The sequence below is a fragment of the Mobula birostris genome, chromosome 5 (assembly GCF_030028105.1).
Source record: "Mobula birostris isolate sMobBir1 chromosome 5, sMobBir1.hap1, whole genome shotgun sequence".
In the NCBI taxonomy this organism is placed as follows: domain Eukaryota; kingdom Metazoa; phylum Chordata; class Chondrichthyes; order Myliobatiformes; family Myliobatidae; genus Mobula; species Mobula birostris.
In genome coordinates, this window is record NC_092374.1 from 184,512,144 (window position 1) to 184,530,604 (window position 18,461).

Below are 18,461 nucleotides of genomic sequence, written 5' to 3' on the forward strand. Positions count from 1 at the left end.
ACCTCGACACTCATCCCTCCTGTCCACATCCCTCCATCTTCCTGACATCCATGTGCCTATCCAAAAGTCTCCTAAAAGCCTCTGATGCATCTGCCTCTACCACCATACCATTTAGTGTACTCTGAGTAAAAAGCTCACCCCTCTCACCTTCAATGCATGCCCTCTGGTATTAGATATTTCAACTCTATGAGGCAAGTACTCCCTGTCTAGCTTACCCATGCCTCTCATAATCTTATAAACCAATATCAGATCACCCCTTCCGCCCCCCAGCCATCACTGTTCCAGGAAATACAAGTTTATCCAATCTCCCATGATAGCACATGCCCTCTAAACCAGGCAGCATCCTGGTAAACCTTTTCTGCACTTTCTGCAAAGCTTCAAAGTTCAAAGCAAACTTATTATCAAAGTATAAAGAGTATATGTCAGCATACACTGCCCTGAGATTTGTTTCCTGTGGGCATTCACAGGAAATACAAAGAAACACAATAGAATCAGTGAAAAGCTGCCCACAAACAATGTGCAAAGGACACATTGGTCAAATACAGAAAGGAAAAAAAAGCAAAATAATAAAAATAAATAAATATTGACAACATTAGTTTTAGAGTCCTTGAAAGAGAGTCCATAGGTTGATAAATCAAATCAGTGTTGAGGTACATGAAGTTATCCTTGATGAAGATGGCAGAGTTTGTCATCAAAAATTTGGTTATAATCAATAATTGTACCTGGCTGGATGCTCGGGAAGAGTTTATTCATTATCCATTCTGGTTCAGGACTCCAATAGTTGTGGGGTAATAACTGTTCCTGAACCTGGTGATGTGGGACCTCAGATTCCTGTACCTCCTTCCTCATGGCCACAGTGAGAAGAAAGCTCCTTGCCACAGGAAAGCAAAACACTTGGAGTACTGTGTACTGATCTAGATAGTAGACTGCAGGGAGGATGTGGTAGCAATAGAGATAGTGCAGAGGAGATTCACCGGGATGATGTCTGGAGCACAGGGCCATAGTTATGGTGTTTGCATGGAATTGTGATTCCTCATATGATAGAAGGATTGGATCAGCAGTGTTTGGTCTCAGAGTCACCTGGACCAGATTGACTACGCCACAAGGTTCTGAAAGTTGTAGCTGAAATGATTGTGGAGGCATTAAGAATGATCTTTTTGAGAATCAATAGATTCAGGAATGAATCCAGAGGACTGGAAAATTGCAAATATTCCTCCACACTTTAAGAAGGGAGGGAAGCAGAAGAAAGGAAATTATAGGCCAGCTAGTCTGACCTCAGTGGTTGGGAAGACATTGGATTCTATTATTAAGGATGATGTTTTGAGATGCTTGAAGGCACATGGCAAAATAAGGCAAAGTCAGCAGGATTTTCCTAAGGGGAAATTGTGCCTGAAGAATCTGTTGGAATTCTTTGAGGAAATTACAGGCAAAATAGACAACGGAGAGTTAATGGATGTAGTTTGCGTGGATTTTCAGAAGGCCTTTGACAAGTTGCTACGGAGGCTGCTTAACAAGTTAAGAACCTATAGCATTACAGGAAAGGTATGGATAGAAGATTGGCTGACTGGCAGGAGGAAAAGAGTGTGAACAAAGGGGGCTGATTCTGCTTATTCTGGTTGACTGACAGTGACACAACATATCTGGGGAAGCAACACACATCAAAGTTGCTGGTGAAAGCAGCAGGCCAGGCAGCATCTCTAGGAAGAGCTACAGTTGATGTTTCAGGCCGAGACCCTTCGTCAGGACTAACTGAAGGAAGAGCTAGTATGAGATTTGAAAGAGGGAGGGGGAGGGGGAGATCCAAAATGATAGGAGAAGACAGGAGGGGGAGGGATGGATTTTCGCCGTTGAAATGGACTTTGTTTTCACTCTTCTTTTCAGGCCAAATCTAGGAGGAGTTTTGATTCTTATAGATATTACATTTTCCTTTGTCCAACATAAAGCAGTGTCTGATACTAATGGACATTTTGTTATAGTTTCAGGAAAACTAGATAATAAATTAATAGTATTTGCGAATGTGTATGCCCCAAATGTAAATGATCCAGGATTTTTTGAGCATCTTTTTTCGTTTTTAACCAGATCTGAATCTTTATTCTTTGGTGATGGGAGGAGATTTTAACTGTTGGCTAGACCCAATTTTAGACCAATCATATTCTAGACCAGCATCTCTTAATAAATCAGCTTTGTTTATTCAATTCTTTTTATTGAAGTGTGGTACAGTTGATGTTTGGTGTTTTTTATATCCTTTAGATAGGGAGTATTCGTATTTTTCCCATGTTCATCATACATATTCCAGGACAGATTTTTTTTAATTGATAGTCAAATGATTTCCTTAGTTCGTGCCTGTGAATATGAAGAGATTGCTGTTTCAGATCATGCTCCTATATTTCTATCTTTAAAACTCCTTGGTCTTCTTCAAACCAACAGATTTTGGCATTTTAATACAACTTTGTTATCTGATAAGGAATTTTTTAAATTTCTAGAGAAGCATATTATTTTGTTTTTTGAAGAGAGTAAAAAGGAAGAGACTTCTAATCTTATTGTATGGGATACTTTCAAGGCCTATATTTGAGGACAAATTATTTCTTATACTGTGAGTGTTAAGAAGTAAAGCTAATAAAGAAAGAATTGAATTAGCCAATCAATTGAAACAATTAGATCAAAAATATCCTATAGCTCCAGATCCTGTTTTATATAAAAGGCCTGTTGAAATTAAAATTAAATATGATCTTCTGTTAACATATCCAATTGAAACTCAACTCCTTAAAGATAAAACTCAATTTTACACTCACGGAGATAAATCAGGCAAAGTATTGGCCAACCAATTAAAAACTTCCGTAGTTAAACAACAAATTGAAGAAATTTGCAAAACTAATGGTGATAGAACAACTGATTACTCTGAAATAAGTGATACCTTTAGAGAATTCTATTCTAAACTTTATAGTTCTGATTCCCCTAAAGGTAATACTGTAATGAATAATTTTCTAGATCAGTTAAATATCCCTGTACTTTCTGCAGATAATTGGAAACAGATGGATCAACCCTTTCTTATGAGGACATCGCAAAGGCTATATGTTCATTACACTTGGGGAAGGCTCCGGGTCCAGATGGACTTTCTGGAGAATTTTATAAGATTTTTTCTTCCTTAATTATACAGCAGTTACACTTAGTCTTTTTGGATTCTTTCAAATTGGGTAGTTTGCTTCAGTCTTTTTATGAAGCTTCTATTTCGCTTATTCTAAAAAAGGAGGACCTAACTGAATGCTCTTCATATGGGCCAATTTCATTACTCAATGTTGATACTAAAATTCTTTCTAAAGATCTGGCTCGTAGGATTGAAAATATTTTACCTTCTATTATTTCTGATCAGACCGGATTTATTAAAAACCGATTTTTACATTTTAATATACGCCGTGTATTAAATGTTATTTACTCTCCTTCTCAGGAGATATCAGAATGTGTGATATCCTTAGATGCTGAGAAGACCTTCGATCAGGTTGAATGGAATTATTTATTTAAAACCTTAGAAAATTTAATTTTGGACCGGATTTTATTCAATGGATTAAATTACTTTATTTATCTCCTTCTGCTCAGGTTCTTAGTAATTTTCAAAATTCCAAACCATTTAAACTTCACCGCAGAACTCGACAAGGATGTCCATTGAGTCTTTTGATTTTTGATCTAGCTTTAGAACCACTTGCCATTGCTTTTCAAGAATCTAATGATATCTGTGATATTTTGAGAGGAATCACACACAAAATCTCGCTTTATGCTGATGATATATCGCTTTTTATCTCTAATGTTGAGACCTCGTTACCTTGCGTACTTTCTTTACTCTCCCGTTTTAGCCAGTTTTTAGGATATTAATTGAACCTACATAAGAGTGAATTAATTCCTTTAAATAACTTGGTATTAACTAATACTAAACTCCCTTTTAAAATTGTAAGGAATCAATTTACTTATTTGGGTGTAACACTATATTATATTAATCGTGTAGATTGTTCAGTATGGGTTTCTTTAGAAGCTAACTCTGTTAATAAATTTTCTATTTTCTCTCTTCTTGGATCCTCACTTCCTTTATTTGTAAGTAAACTAAATGATAATTTAGTAGCTAAACATACTCTGAGGATCCGGATACAATTTAGAAAACATTTTCGTTCATTGAGATTTTTCCTTTCTAGTCCCATTTATTCTAATGTTTTTTAAACCCTCCGTGACTGATTCAGTTTTTAAAGAATGGGACAGGTTGGGTATTAAATGTTGGGTATGATCTGTTTGTTGGAGGAAATCTTTTTTCATCTGAGCAATTGTCAGCTAAATATAGCTTACTCAGAACTCTCTTTTTTAGAAATCTACAAATCAGAGACTTTCTAAGATCTCAATTATGCACATTTTCTGTAAGCTCAGATAAGAACTTACCAGATGTAATTTTTTTAATTTGACACCTTTTCATAAAGGTTCAATATCTAATATTTATGGTACGTTACTGGAGACGAGGAATGTTCCTTTAGACAAAATTAAGAATCTCTGAGAACAAGATTTATAGACATCAATATCTGAGGAAACTTGGAATGAGATTTTTAAGCTGGTTAATACTTAATCGCTATGTGCTCGCCATTCGCTCATACAATTTAAGGTGGTACACAGAGCCCATATGACTAAAGATAAGCTATCTTGTTTTTGTTCAGATATATCTCCCTCCTGTGACAGATGTAATAATGGAGAAGTTTCATTAATTCATATGTTTTGGACTTGTCCATGTCTTGAAAAATATTGGAAGAAAGTTTTTTAAACTTTTTCTTTACTTTTCAAAGTCAATTTTAAGCCTAATCCTAATTCGGTATTATTGCAGGACAATGTATCAAGCTGAAGACATCTGATTTATATATTTTGGCCTTTAGCTCTCTTATAGCTAGGAGGGCACTTTTGTTTAAATGGATTGATGTTTTTCTTCCTACTCATGCTCAATGGTTATGCGACATTATGTCATGCTTAGCTTTACGGAAGATTCGTTGTTCAATTTCTGAATCTCGTCAAGACTTTCAAACATTGTGGGGACCCTTTCTGAATTATTTTCAAAACTTTCAAAACCCTCAATTTGTTGTTTAAATTTAGATGTTGGCTATTATTAATTTTTATTATACGAGAAGGTATTTTGCCTTTTTTTCCCTTAATAAACAGCCTCAGTCTTGGTAGGGGTTAGACTCTTTTTTGTAATAAACTAGTATATTTCAGTATAAATATTGACTAACCTACATGAATACAGGGTAATAAGATTGTTATTATGAATAGATACAATGTAATTGGTAGTTTTTTCCTTATCGTTTTTGACCTTTTATTTACACTTTCTTGTACTCTGTATTCTTCTATATAGAAACTAATAAAAATATTGAAAGAGAACATCCATTGTTTGCACACCAAGGAACTTTGTGCTCTTGACTCTCTCCATGGCAAAGTGTATTGATGTGCAATGGAGAGTGGTCAGCCTGTGCCTTCCTGAAGTCCACCATCTTATCTCTTTTTTTCTTGTCAATGTTGAGACTCAGATTGTTGTTCCCACACCAATTGCCACGCCTCTCAACCTCCTCTCTGCATGCCAGTTCATCATTGTTGTTGATGAGGCCAACCACTGTTGTATCATCAGTGAACTTGATGATGTGGATAGAACTGGATCTGGCCATGCAGTCGTGAGTCAACAGCAGACCGAGTACACAGCCCTGGGGAGTACCAGTGCTCAACATGGTGAAGCTTTAGATGTTGCTGTCAATTCGGACTGACTGGAGCCTTTCCATCAAGAAGACCAAGTTCCAGTTACAGAGAGGGGTGTTGAGTCCCAACGAGGATAGTTTACCCACCAGACCCAGAGGGATGATAGTGATAAACACCAAGCTGAAATTGATGGACAGCATTCTGGCGTATGAGGCATCACTATCTAGTTGGGACAGTAAAAGAGTGAGGGGGTGGTGTGCAAGTCTATGGCGTCATCAGTGCACCAGTTTGAGCAGTGGGTGAGCGGGAAAGGGTCCAACGTAGCTGGAAGGTGCATTTTGTATGATCAATTACCAGCCATTTAAAGCACTTCATGATTGTTGAAGTCAGTGCCAATGGGCAGTAATTGTTTAGCCCAGGTACCGTTGCTTTCTTGGGCACCGGAATGATGGCGGCTGCCCTGAAGCCAACAAGATCAATGGACTGTTTCAGACAGATATTAAAGATGTCCGTTAAGATCTCTGTTAGCTGATCCACAGAGTCCCTCAGCACCCGGCCAGGTACTTTTTCTCTCTGCTGCAACTTTGTGTGGGTTTACCCTGGCTAGGGTCCTTCTTAACTTGGCTGCAGCCAGACAGGGTACCTGTTGCTCAAGGGGAGAGGAAGCTTTCTGCAACGTCACATCATTCAATATACTCAAGTAGTGCATTCAGCCCATCAGGAAGGGACGCATTGCTGTCATTGACTTGTAATCAGTTATGACTTGAATACCTTGCCACATGTGCCACGTGTCCCTTGTTTCACAGAGTTATCTGTGAATTTTCTGTGTGTACTCAAGCCTTGCCTTCCTGCTGACCTTAGGGACATTCCGATCTGAAGGCAGTAACCCGAGCCTTAAGCTGTGCACAAACTTCTGCAGTCAGCTACGGTTTCCCATTTGCCCTGGCAGTATAACATTTAATCATAGTAATGTCCTCCATGCATTTTCCATTGCAGCAGGCCACCATTCCGGAATATTCATTAATGTTGACATGAAGATTGCAAGTAGCCCCCTCCCTGAATATGCTCCAATCTGTGCTTTCAATCCAATCCTGCAATGCCAAGGAGGTACTTTCTGCCCAGATCCAGACCACCCTGTAAACTGGTCAGAGTATCCAAGGTGAGGTGACCCCCTCATTCAGACCACACACTCTTTTCACTACTACCATCAGGCAGGAAGTACAGGAGTCATCATCAGTTTTGGGAACAGTTTTTATCCTATAATCATCAGGTGGCTGAACTAATATAGATAACTTCATTCACTTCAATTCCGAACTGATTCCACAATCCACAGTCTGACAAGAACTGTGCTGCTCATGTTCTCAGTTTTATTTATCTATCTATCTACCTATTTATTTGCCCATTTATTTCTTATTTGCTTGCTCACTTATACCTTTATTATCTGCCTATTCATTTACTTATATTTACACATTTTCTCTTCTTTTCACATTGACTGTCCGTCTTTGTCTATGTATAGTTTTCATAAATTCTATTATATTTCTTTATTTTCCTGCAAGATGATGAATGTCAAGGTAATACACAGTGATGTACAAAGTATGTACTTTAATAGTAAATGTACTTTGACTTTGCTTATATCTGTTTAACTGTTTTTCAGTTTCTCCGTTTTATCGAAGATACCGGAATGCTGGAGATATTCTGGAAAGCCCGTTCTTCACTCCCTGCAAGACTCGCCTGTGTGGGGTCAGGGACCTGTGTAACACACTGCAGCAGGGGCACCAACACAAAATTTAACCCCTATTTTGCACTGCGAGCATAACGTCTTATTAGGTCCTGACTAGTAGTGGATATGACCCGGTCCAACACAGGGAAAGCCCTTCCCACCATTGAACATATCGACATGAAACACTGTCACAGGAAAGCAGTATCCATCATCAGGGATGCCTGATTACCCAGGACACGCTGTCTGCTCGATGCTGCCATCAGGACAAAGGTACAGGGGCCTCAGAGCTCACACCACCGGTTCAGGAAACCCTCAACCATCGGGCTCTTGAACCAAAGGGGATATCTTCACTCAGCTTAACTTGCCCCATCACTGAAATGTTCCCACAACCTATGGACTCACTTTCAAGGACCCTCCATCTCATGTTCTCAATATTTGTTGCTTATTTATTTATTTATTATTAATATTTCTTTCTTTTTGTATTTGTGCAGCGTGTCTTCTGCACACTGGGTGAATGCCCAAGTAGGTGTGGTCTTTCAGTGATTCTGTTATGGTTATTATTCTATGGATTTATTGAGTATGCCCACAAGAAAATGAAACTCAGGTTTCTATGTAATAACATGCAGATACTTTGATAACAAATTTACTCAGACCTTTGACAATTCAGTCTTAAAAGCACAAAACGATCTCACCTAGGTTCATTATATCTCATTCCTTTTATCTGAGTCAAACACGTGGCACCAGGGTTTACTCATTTCTATAGATGCTGGCTGGCCTGCAGGATTCCTCCAGCATTTTGTCTGGGTTGCCCACAATTTCCAGTATCTGCAGATTTCCTCGTGTTTGGGATCCTCTCAGTTTCAGTGGTTCAATGGTTCCACTTAATATCAGAGATTGTACATACAGTAAATAACCTGAAATTCTTACTCTTTGCAAGCCTCCACAAAACAGAACACCCCAAAGAATGAATGTCAGAAATAAAAAAAAGTTAGAACCCAAAGCACCCATCCCCCCCCCACCCCCCACGCACAAGCAGCAACAAAGCATCGATCCTCACTCCACTTGTTCTAGCAGGAAGCATCAGCTCTGGTTCCCTCCCACAGTACAAAGATGTGCAGGAGGAGGTAAACTGCCCCAAGTGTGTGGGTGAACTGGGGAGACCTTAATGCAAGTGTCGAGAGAATATTAAAAAATGGGATTGACATAGCATTAGTGTAAGTTGGTGGCTGATGATTAGCAGGAACTCAACTGCACTAAGGATCTATCCCAATGCTGTCCATCTCTCTGTCTGTCAAATATCTGAGGCAGTGTCAAACTGAAACTCACCTCCCATCCTCACAATCCATCTCCAGTGCCTATAACTCACGCAGTGCCCCACCGTCACCCTGCGCTGCCAAGGCTGCAAGGGCTTTCTGAGCTGATCACCAGTGGAAGGAATCAATGCTTATTTCTTGAGATCTTAAACCATGAACAAGCATGTACTTGCAAAGTTTGTTTATTGTCATTCTTTAGTGCACAAGTGCAAGGAGAACTCGGCATCTGACGCAGCATTAAAATAATTAATACAAGAAAATCACAATAAATGTGAATATAAAAGCAATCCTCTAAACCACAATGTACAAGTTTTACACACAGACTGATTGGATGTACATAAAGTGATTTTAGGTGATAGGAGGGCTGGGTTAATGGGTGCAAGTCCTGATCAGCTCGTTGGCTTGCGGTAGGTGACTGATTTTGTGTCTACTTGTCCTGGTGTGGATGCTGTGTAACCTCTTCCCTGATGGGAGTGGGACAACTCCCCCCCCCAAGATCATAAAGAGGGTGGGTGGGATCCTTCATGGCCTTTTTCCAGCACCTTTTAGTATGATAGCTGGAAGGCTGTTGCCAGTGACGTGTTGGGCTGTTTATCACTATTGTGTACAATAGTTCACAAACAGTGCTCTTCCTCATAACCTCCCTGAATACTCTTTGCTGGTATAGTGCAGTGACAATGTATACAGCCCACAAGAGCACAGTGGTGACTCACGCCACTGCCTCAACAGCACTTATGTTATGCAGGCGCCACCAGCCTGTTCTTCTCTAAATCGATTGCTAATTAACTCTTCAAAAGACAACGATCGACCATCACTAAATAAATCTGCAAAAGAACGAATCCCCTTATTTCTCCATAAAAGAAAAATAGGATTAATAATTGAAGGTTTAAATAGCAAATTTCGAAATACAGGACTAGAAAGTTTAAATTGTTTAAAATTAAGAGTTGTGGAACTGAAACCAAAGGCATCATTAGAAAATATTCTCTCTCTCATACACATTTCTTGCAATATTTTCAGGTTAGACATTTTTTACAAAAAAATGTTTCTACGTTTCCATATATGCAAGAATCTGATTTGTTGGACACTATTTTGAATATGAATCCCTTAGTGAGAGGCTCCAATGGTAGAATTTATAATTTCTTTTTACTGCAGAAAGATAACCTCTCACTAAAGATTAAATAAGATTGGGAGAGAAAACTTAATTATGATTTTTGTTAATGAAGATTGGTTGCAAGTTCTGAAAATGGTTAGTTCTTCTTCAATATGTGCCAATCAATGTTTAATTCAGTTTAAAATTGTTCACCATTATTATTTAACAAAGGAGAGGCTATCCAAAATATTTCATAATATAGATAATTATTGTGATAGGTGCAAAAATGAAGTAGCTACTTTGTCACATATGTTCTGGTCATGTCCCTCATTGAAATCTTTTTGGAAATCCTTATTTTCTACAATTTCTAAAGCTCTGAAAATTAATTTACAACCTAATACATTGACTGTTCTATTTGGAATAGTTCCACATCATATTCAGAGTATTTCATTTTCAAACCAACATGGAATTGCATTTGTTACATTGTTGGCAAGAAGGGCTATTTTATTGAAGTGGAAAGATATCTCTGCTCCTACACTAATTCAATGGTTTTCCCAAGTAATGTTATGTCTTAGTTTGGAAAAAATTAGAAGTAGAACTTTTAATCCCTGATTTGATTTTGAGAGAAGGTGAGGCTCTTTTGCTAAATAGTATCATTTAATTTGAATTAATTTACATGGTTTCCTTCCAATTTTATGTTATATATATATGTGATTTGGTGGTTGTTGTTTTCTTTTCCTTCTTTTATATATAAATGATTGTAAGACGTATTGCTCCGGGAATTGGTTCCTAATGTTTTCTCTTCCCTCTTTTTCTTTGTTTTGTGGTTAGTGGGTTTTTTTTTTTAAGTTAGTTGGGGTTCTCTTTTTCCCTTCTTTTCCTTCTAATAAAATTTTTTTTTTCATTAACATATATAAGTTTTTTCCTTCAGCTTTATTAATTATATATATACTAATTTGTTGAACTTCTGTACTTTATAGCTCTAGAAGATTATATATCAATAAAAAGATTTTTTAAATGAAAATGAAATCGATTGCAAGCTGCTAAAAGCTTGAAACTTTTCAAAATTGTATGGTTAACATACAACAAAACAGACCCACAATGTTTTCCTAACTAACTATGCTAATGAAACCTAATCCATTCAGTCTGCACATGGTCCATATCTCTCTGTTCTGTGCACATTCATGCGCCTTTCCAAAAAAATCTAAATACCTCTATCGTAACTGCCTCAACCACCACTTCAGACAGAGCATTCTAGACACCCATTTAAAAAAATGTGCTGAACTGGTGAAGAAAACAATATTTTAGTGATATTTGGATAGTTCCACAGAAAAACCGCAACTTACCCTGTATTGAAGTGATACAATTCACCAAGATGATCAAACGAATAAAACAGTACATGTTTCCCACTGGTTACAGCAGTTGTTATTTTCTGAAGGGTCAGCCACTGCACAACACTTCCTCTTTTTGCAGGGGTTTAGAAGTTAATGCATTGACAACTATGGAGAGATAGGAGTGAAAGAACCTTGTATTTAATAGATCTCACAGCTCAGAATCTCTAGAGCATGTAACATCCAATAAAGGTGTTCTGGAAGCAGAGCTACCACAGTACTGCAAGGAATTTGGCAAGCAACTTTTGCACAGCAAGATCCCACAGCCAGCTATATGAATGTAACTGTATATGCTATTAATAATTACACATAGTCACAGGTCAAGTGTCTCCTCACCTGGAAGGGCTGTTTGGTAGCGAGGGAGGAGGTGTAGGGGCAGGGGTAGAACTTCTTCTGCCTGCAAGGATAAGTGCCAGGAGGGAGATCAGTGGGGAGGGACAAATGGACAAGGGAGTCGCGTAGAGAGCAATCCCTGCGGAAAGCAGAAAGTGGGGGGAGAGAAAGATGTGTTTGTTGGTGGGATCCAGTTGGGGGTGGCAGAAGTTTTGGATAATGATGTGCTGGACAGATGGCTGGTAGGGTGGTAGGTGAAATCAAAAGGAACCCTATCTCTGGTAGGGTAGTGGGAGGATGGGGTAAGAGCAGACATGCGTGAAATGGAAAGGATGCAGTTGAGGGCAGCGTTGATGATAGAGGAAGGGAAGCCCCTTTCTTTGAAAAAGGAGGACATCTCCTTCACTCTAGAATGAAAAATTTCTTCCTGAGAGCAGATGCGCCAGAGACGGAGGAATTGAGAGAAGAGGATGGCATTTTTACAAGTAGCAGGTGGGACGAGGTATAGTCCAGGTAGCTGTGAGAATCCGTTGGTTTATAATGGATATTGGTGGATAAGTTGTCTCCAGAGATTGAGACAGTGAGATCGAGATAAGGAAAGGAAGTGTCCAAAATGGACCAGCTAAATTTGAGGACAGGGTGGAAGTTGGAGGCAAAGTGGATGAAATTGATGAGTTCAGCATGGGACGCCCTGCACTATTCTTACACTACATCAACGACTGCATTGGATCATCAACAGGGACCGGAGAAGTACCAGAGGATTGGAGGGTTGCAAATGTTGTTCCCTTGTATAAGAAAGGGAGTAGAGATAACCCAGGAAATTATAGACCACTGAGTGTAACTTCTGTGGTGAACAAGTTGTTGGAGAAGATTCTGACAGGCAGGATTTATGAACATTTGGAGTGATAGAATCTGATTAGGGATAGTCAGTATAGCTTGTCAAGGGCAGGTCATGTGTTACAAGCCTGACTGTATTCTTTGAGGATGTAACTAAACACATTGATGAAGGTAGAGCAGTGGACGTAGTGTATATGGATTTCAATAAGGCATTTGATAAGCTTCCCCATGCAAAGCTCCTTCAGAAAGTAAGGAGGCATGAGATCCAAGGAGACCTTGCTTTGTGGATCCAGAATTGGCTTACCCATGGAAAGCAAAGGGTGGTTGTAGATGGTTCGTATTCTGCACGGAGATCAGCGACCAGTGGTGTTCTGCAGGGATCTGTTCTGTGACCTTCCTCTTTGTGATTTTTATAAATGACCTGGATGAAGAAGTAGAAGGGTGGGCTAGTAAGTTTGCTGATGGCACAAAGGTTGGCAGTTTTGTGGATAGTCTGGACTATTGTCAGAGATTACAGCGGGACATTGATAGGGTGCAGAACTGGACTGGGACGTGGCAGACGGACTTCAACCAGATATGTGTGAAGTTCATTTTAGTAGGTCAAATTTGAAGGCAGAATATAATATTAATGGTAAGACTCTTCGTAGTGTGGAGGATCTGAGAAATCTTGGGGTCCATGTCCAAAAGACACTCAAAGCTGCTGCGCAGGTTGACAGTGTTGTTAAGAAAGCATATGGTGTGTTGGCCTTCATCAACCATGGTACTGAGTTCAGGAGCCATGAGGTAATGTTAAAGCTATATAAGACCTTGGTCAGACCCCACTTGGAGTACTGTATTCTGTTCTGGTCACCTCACTACAGGAAGGATGTGGATACTATAGAGAGAGTGTAGAGGAGATTTACGAGGATGTTGCCTGGATTGGAGTGTGTACCTTATGAGAATAGGTTGAGCGTCCTTGATGTGATGGAGGATGAGAGATAACCTGATAGAGGTGTATAAGATGATGAGGGGCATTGACCATGTGGATAGTCAGAGGCTTTTTCCCAGGGCTGAAATGGCTAACACAAGAGGGCATAGTTTTAAGGTGCTTGGAAATAAGTACTGAGGGGATGTCAGGGGTAAGTTTTTCACACAGAGGTTGGTAGGTGTGTGGAATGCACTATCAGTGGCAGTGGTGGAAGTGGATACAATAGAGACTGTTAAGAGCCTCTTAGGTAGGTACATAGAGCTCAGAAAAACAGAGGGCTATGCATTAGGGAAATTCTAGGCAGTTTCTAGAGTAGGTTACATGGTCAACACAACATTGTGGGCTGAAGGGCCTGTAATGTGCTGTAGATTTCTATGTTCTATGTTTATGAAATGTTAATACCGAGAATATAGAGTCATACAGTGCTGAAAGTCTCTTTAGCCCAACCAGTTAGTCCCATTTGACAGTGTTTGGCGCATAACCTTCTGAACCTTTCCTGGCAAGTACCTGCCCAACTATCACTCATCTACTCTGACATTTTAGGTACATACATATGAATGAATCGTGAATAATAGGATATTCGGTGAGTATTCAAGGAGAAGTCTTTTTGGACAGTGTTTGCCTATTGGTCTGTTAGTCTTCAAAGTTGAAAGTAAATTGTTATCAGAGTATGTACAGTGTATGTCACTTTATGTACTCTGATAGTCATTTTCCTTCGGGCATCTACGGCCGAACACAATAGAAATACAATAGAATCAATGAAAAAGTATACCAAAAGACTGAAAGACAACAATTGAGCAAAAGGCAGCATCTGTGTAAATAAATATGAGTTGCAGAGTCCTAGAAAGTGAGTCCAAAGGTTGCGGAATCAGTTCAGTGTGGAGGTGAGTGAAGTTATTCACGCTGGTTCAGGAGCCTGATGGTTGAATGGTAATAACTCTTCCTGAAGCTGGGGATGTGTGACTTAATGCTCCTGAACCTCCCACCCGATGGCTGCAGCAAAGAAGTGGATGGTGGAGGTCTTTGAGGATGGACAGTTAGTACCGTGCGTTTTCTGATTATGTACAATACAGACACTGTAAAAGATTACAAGATGTTTGTAGATAGATACATGAATATGTTGGGTATGGAAAAACTGGATCATGTGCGGGCAGAAGACATCATGGTCAGCAGGACAAGGTGGGCCGAGGACCCTGTGCTGTACTCTATTTAACGGGGACACTTATCTCTAATGATTTTAAACTTGTCGATAACGAATGAATTGATGTTTCAGATGACACACCCTGTATAGCATAAAATTCGAGCACCCGATCCCGCAGAGTCAAGATTCCCGGAAGTCAGATTCTTAGCGTTAGCGGGATTTTTCTTGCACGGGGTGGGATACTAGCGGGCCACGCAGGATCTGTGAAGGGGTGGAAGGATGATGTTTCGGGAGGCGGGGGTGGGGGCGGGGAAGAGACACTTCATCTGTACTGAAAACGTAAAAGAAAGCAACACACATCAACGTTGTTGGTGAAAGCAGCAGGCCAGTCAGCATCTCTAGGAAGAGGTACAGACGACGTTTCGGGCCGAGACCCTTCGTCAGGACGCCGTCCAAGGGTCTCGGCCCGAAACGTCGACCGTACTTCTTTCTAGAGATGCTGCCTGGCCTGCTGTGTTCACCAGCATTTTTGATGTGCGTTGCTTGAATTTCCGGCATCTACAGAATTCCTCGTGTTTACGTAAAAGAGAGATCGCTTTCAGCAAGAACTAAATGACTTTACCTTTGCTTTACGGACGATGCAGTTCGCACTCTTCAGACTGATTTGCTGCAGCTGCCGGAACTCTGCAAGAACCAGAGTGAAATAACTTTAGTTATGTCCCACGCTTTCGGAATGACTTTTGAACGGAGTGCAGCCCTCCCAAAATTACATAGCAGTCCCTCCACTGAACGATACTGAAGCTCTGACCGATTGCATGGTCCAACTCTAAATGAACCGTTCAGCTGAGTCACAGCAGCAGTCAGGGGCTGCACATCCTGAGATGCGACATCGTGCGCCCCGCCGTGGTTAATATCCATTCATTTTAAATATACTGCTGTAAGAGTAGAATCGCGCCCTATTTTCACCATGATCACAACTGGGCTCTTTCCAGATTCCGCCACACCTCTATTAATGAAGACAAGTGCAGCACCGCTGTCTCCTCCTCCCGCCTCCACAGTTACGTAGTGGATAGAGCCCACACCAATTTATCAGACTAGGGAACCAACCATTCAAACGGTTTTAATGAGCCGTTCTTGAGCCTATTGGTACGAAGTTCATTTGAAGTCCTGACTGCCATCTAGCGCTGTGATCCTGCGAGGCTGCGAGATAAGTGTGTCAATTTGAGAACAACCTGGTGGAATTGGTCATACGTAAGTAAGCTCCTCCCGATTGGAAATTCCTTCATTCAATAAGATTTGCTACTACCCAAGATCAACAATAGAGTAGAATATTCTGCCGCCAGACCTGCGCAGTATTTCTGACATTAATATTTTTAAAGATAGACTCAATCAAATCGATTTAGGGGATCTAGTCAAAAAAGCTTCTTTTACAATTTAACTCCCACCGACTACGCGTTATAACAGCCGTCCGGCAGTGCTTGCGCGGGAAAAAGCAGAAGTAGAAGCAGTTCAATCCTCGCCACCGATGGTCTGGAGACTTTTACCTTAAATGGAAAGGTTAGTCCGCCCCACCCCTTACAAAACATTGTTGCCGAATCCCTTCCCCACATCTAATCCATTTCCTACCCTCACTCCGCGGGCAGAACAGAGACAGACCAGTCCCTCGGAGTTATCTTTCACCCCACCAACCTCTCCATCATTCAGCACAACTTCTACCGGTTTCAATGAGATCCCACCTCCCACCAACCTCTCCATCCGTTTCTGCTTTCCGCAACGAACATTCTCTCATATCCGCTCACCCGTCCGCGAGGAGGCACAACACCTGCTCCTCCACTTCTCCCCTTCCCCTCCGTCCTGGTAGGTCACTAGCCCTTCCGGCTTAGTCGGGGTTTCACGTGCACCTCCTTCAACTTGATCGACTTAATTCGGAGATGCCGATATGTCCTCTACATTGGCCAGACTAGGTGACTGCTTCGCTGAGCACCTGCAATCTGTCTTTCATGGCCTTCCGGAATTCCCAATTGCTAGTAACGTAAATATTCCTCCGCGTTCCCACGCCGATCTGTCCGACTCCATTACTAGGGTGAGCCCAAACACAAACTAGAGGAGCATCACATCATATTCTGCCTGGAGAGTCTACAACCCAATGGTATAAACACTGAATTTGCCTCCCACCTGTCGCTAAAACCTCCATCCACTCCATGTACCCACCACCGGCACCACCCACCAACTGTGCCCCCTTCCATTCATTGCTCCCACCAGCCCTCCTCACCTCTCTCACTTGGTTCCGTGCTCCACCTTCCTCTCCTATCAGATGCTAGCATCTGCAGCCAAGGCTCTACTCCACCAATCACCTCCCAGCTTTTGGTGTTATTTCCACACTCCCTTCTCCATCTGCCTATCACCCACCAGCGCTTCCTCCATCTCTCTTTACACTGGCTGTTTCCGCTCTATCTTTCTCCAGATTAAGCGTCTCGATTTGAAAACATCCACTGTCCATTTCCCCCCTCACAGGTGAGCTGCCTGACCCATCGAGTTCCTTAAGCAGTTTGACCTTGTCTTTCTAATTCCAGTTTCTGCAACCCCTTCATTGTTTGAAAAAAAAGTAGAAACAAGGGAATTAATGGAGACAGACACACCCACAGTTCTTGTAAAGTGTGTCTCCTTCAGAGGCACAAAACTATCTTGATGTTTGGGATCCACATTACCAGGATTGATTGGCGAGCTGTGGACTCATTTTAGGGACTTTGAGGTTCATGGTGCATGTGTCCCTGGATTCCGGTTACTCTTTTATTTTTGCTGTTTTTGAGTGGTTTGATCGGGGTGATCGATGCAGACTGGGGCACTTCGGTGAAGAATAGCGCTGAAGCCTACATTGGCTAATGGCGCTCTGCTGAACCGAAATAAACTGAATACTCCTGGACTCCTGGTGTGGTGCTTGATATTCTATGTGTGTTCACTTGCTTTCTGCGAGTTGCACATTGTTTTGAGTGAGTTGAGTTTTTGATGGTTTCTTGAACGGCTTGAAGTTGAGTTTTTGATGGTCTTCCTTGAACGGCTTCCCCGTGTTTTTTTCTTTGTTTCGTAGCTGCCTGTGGAAAGGTGAATCCCAGAGTTGTATTCCGTATACATTCTTTGATAATGAATGTACTTTGCAGTTGATTTTGACTTTGTTTCGAAAAGCAAAACTAATTACCAGGTTATTTCTGTGTTTATGATGAAAGCAACAATAACCTTGAACCTCAGGATTCCTCAGCCTTACATTGTAAATCAGGACATAGTTTCCTATCACTTTTCTTGCTATACAGACACATGCTGGGAAAACATCATGTACTGTATCATGTCAGCAATGACCAAACTGATTTAAGCAAAATCTTTTAAAAGAATCCAATTTAAAAAAATATTGAGGAAAGAAGAAAATTGAGATGCTTGTAATCTTTCAGAAAGGTAACGTAGGTGGTTAGATAGGATCATTGTATCTTGATAAGATGATCATGTTTGTCAGCATTCCAATAGATCAAAACTGATCACCATTTCAATTTGAACTTACTTAAATTCAGATATTTTTATAGTTTAGTTCAACTAAAGTTAAGTAAAATTCTTGGAAATTCCAATTCACTCCCAGGACCCGGATTGCTCTTCCCCTCTGAGCAAAACTTCTTCCCATTGTAGCAGTTGTGATTTGGTAATTGAACTGCAATTTCATGAGGATTCTCCTCTGGTAACTGTGGTAGAAGATCAAGGTTCAAAGGTCAAAGTACATCAATTCTCAAAATATGTGGATATCACTACATACTACCCCGAGATTCCCTTTCTTGCGGGGATTCACAGTAGGTGCAAAGAAACACAATAGAATCAATGAAAAACCACAGACAAAGACAGACACATAACCCATGTTCATTCAAAGATAACGTGTGCAATTACAAAAAGATAATGATGGTAACAAATGCATAAATATTA

At 40.6% G+C, this 18,461-nt stretch overlaps 1 protein-coding gene across 6 annotated transcripts in view; it reads right to left on the bottom strand.

Annotated features, from left to right (window-relative positions):
• Positions 1–18,461, bottom strand: part of LOC140198120 (uncharacterized) — a 127,717-nt gene that overhangs the window by 29,632 nt on the left and 79,624 nt on the right. For 2 of the 6 annotated variants that reach the window (XM_072259056.1, XM_072259051.1), the window contains exons 1-3: positions 15,124–15,466; positions 12,698–12,814; positions 11,179–11,331 (exon numbers count right to left, since the gene is read on the bottom strand). In XM_072259056.1, coding sequence (XP_072115157.1) covers positions 11,179–11,233 — 55 coding nt within the window. In that variant the 5' untranslated portion in view covers positions 11,234–11,331; positions 12,698–12,814; positions 15,124–15,466. Of the gene's footprint in view, positions 1–11,178; positions 11,332–12,697; positions 12,815–15,123; positions 15,467–16,127; positions 16,215–18,461 lie in introns of those variants that run through there. The other 4 variants (XM_072259052.1, XM_072259053.1, XM_072259055.1 and 1 more) reach the window with 4 other exon arrangements.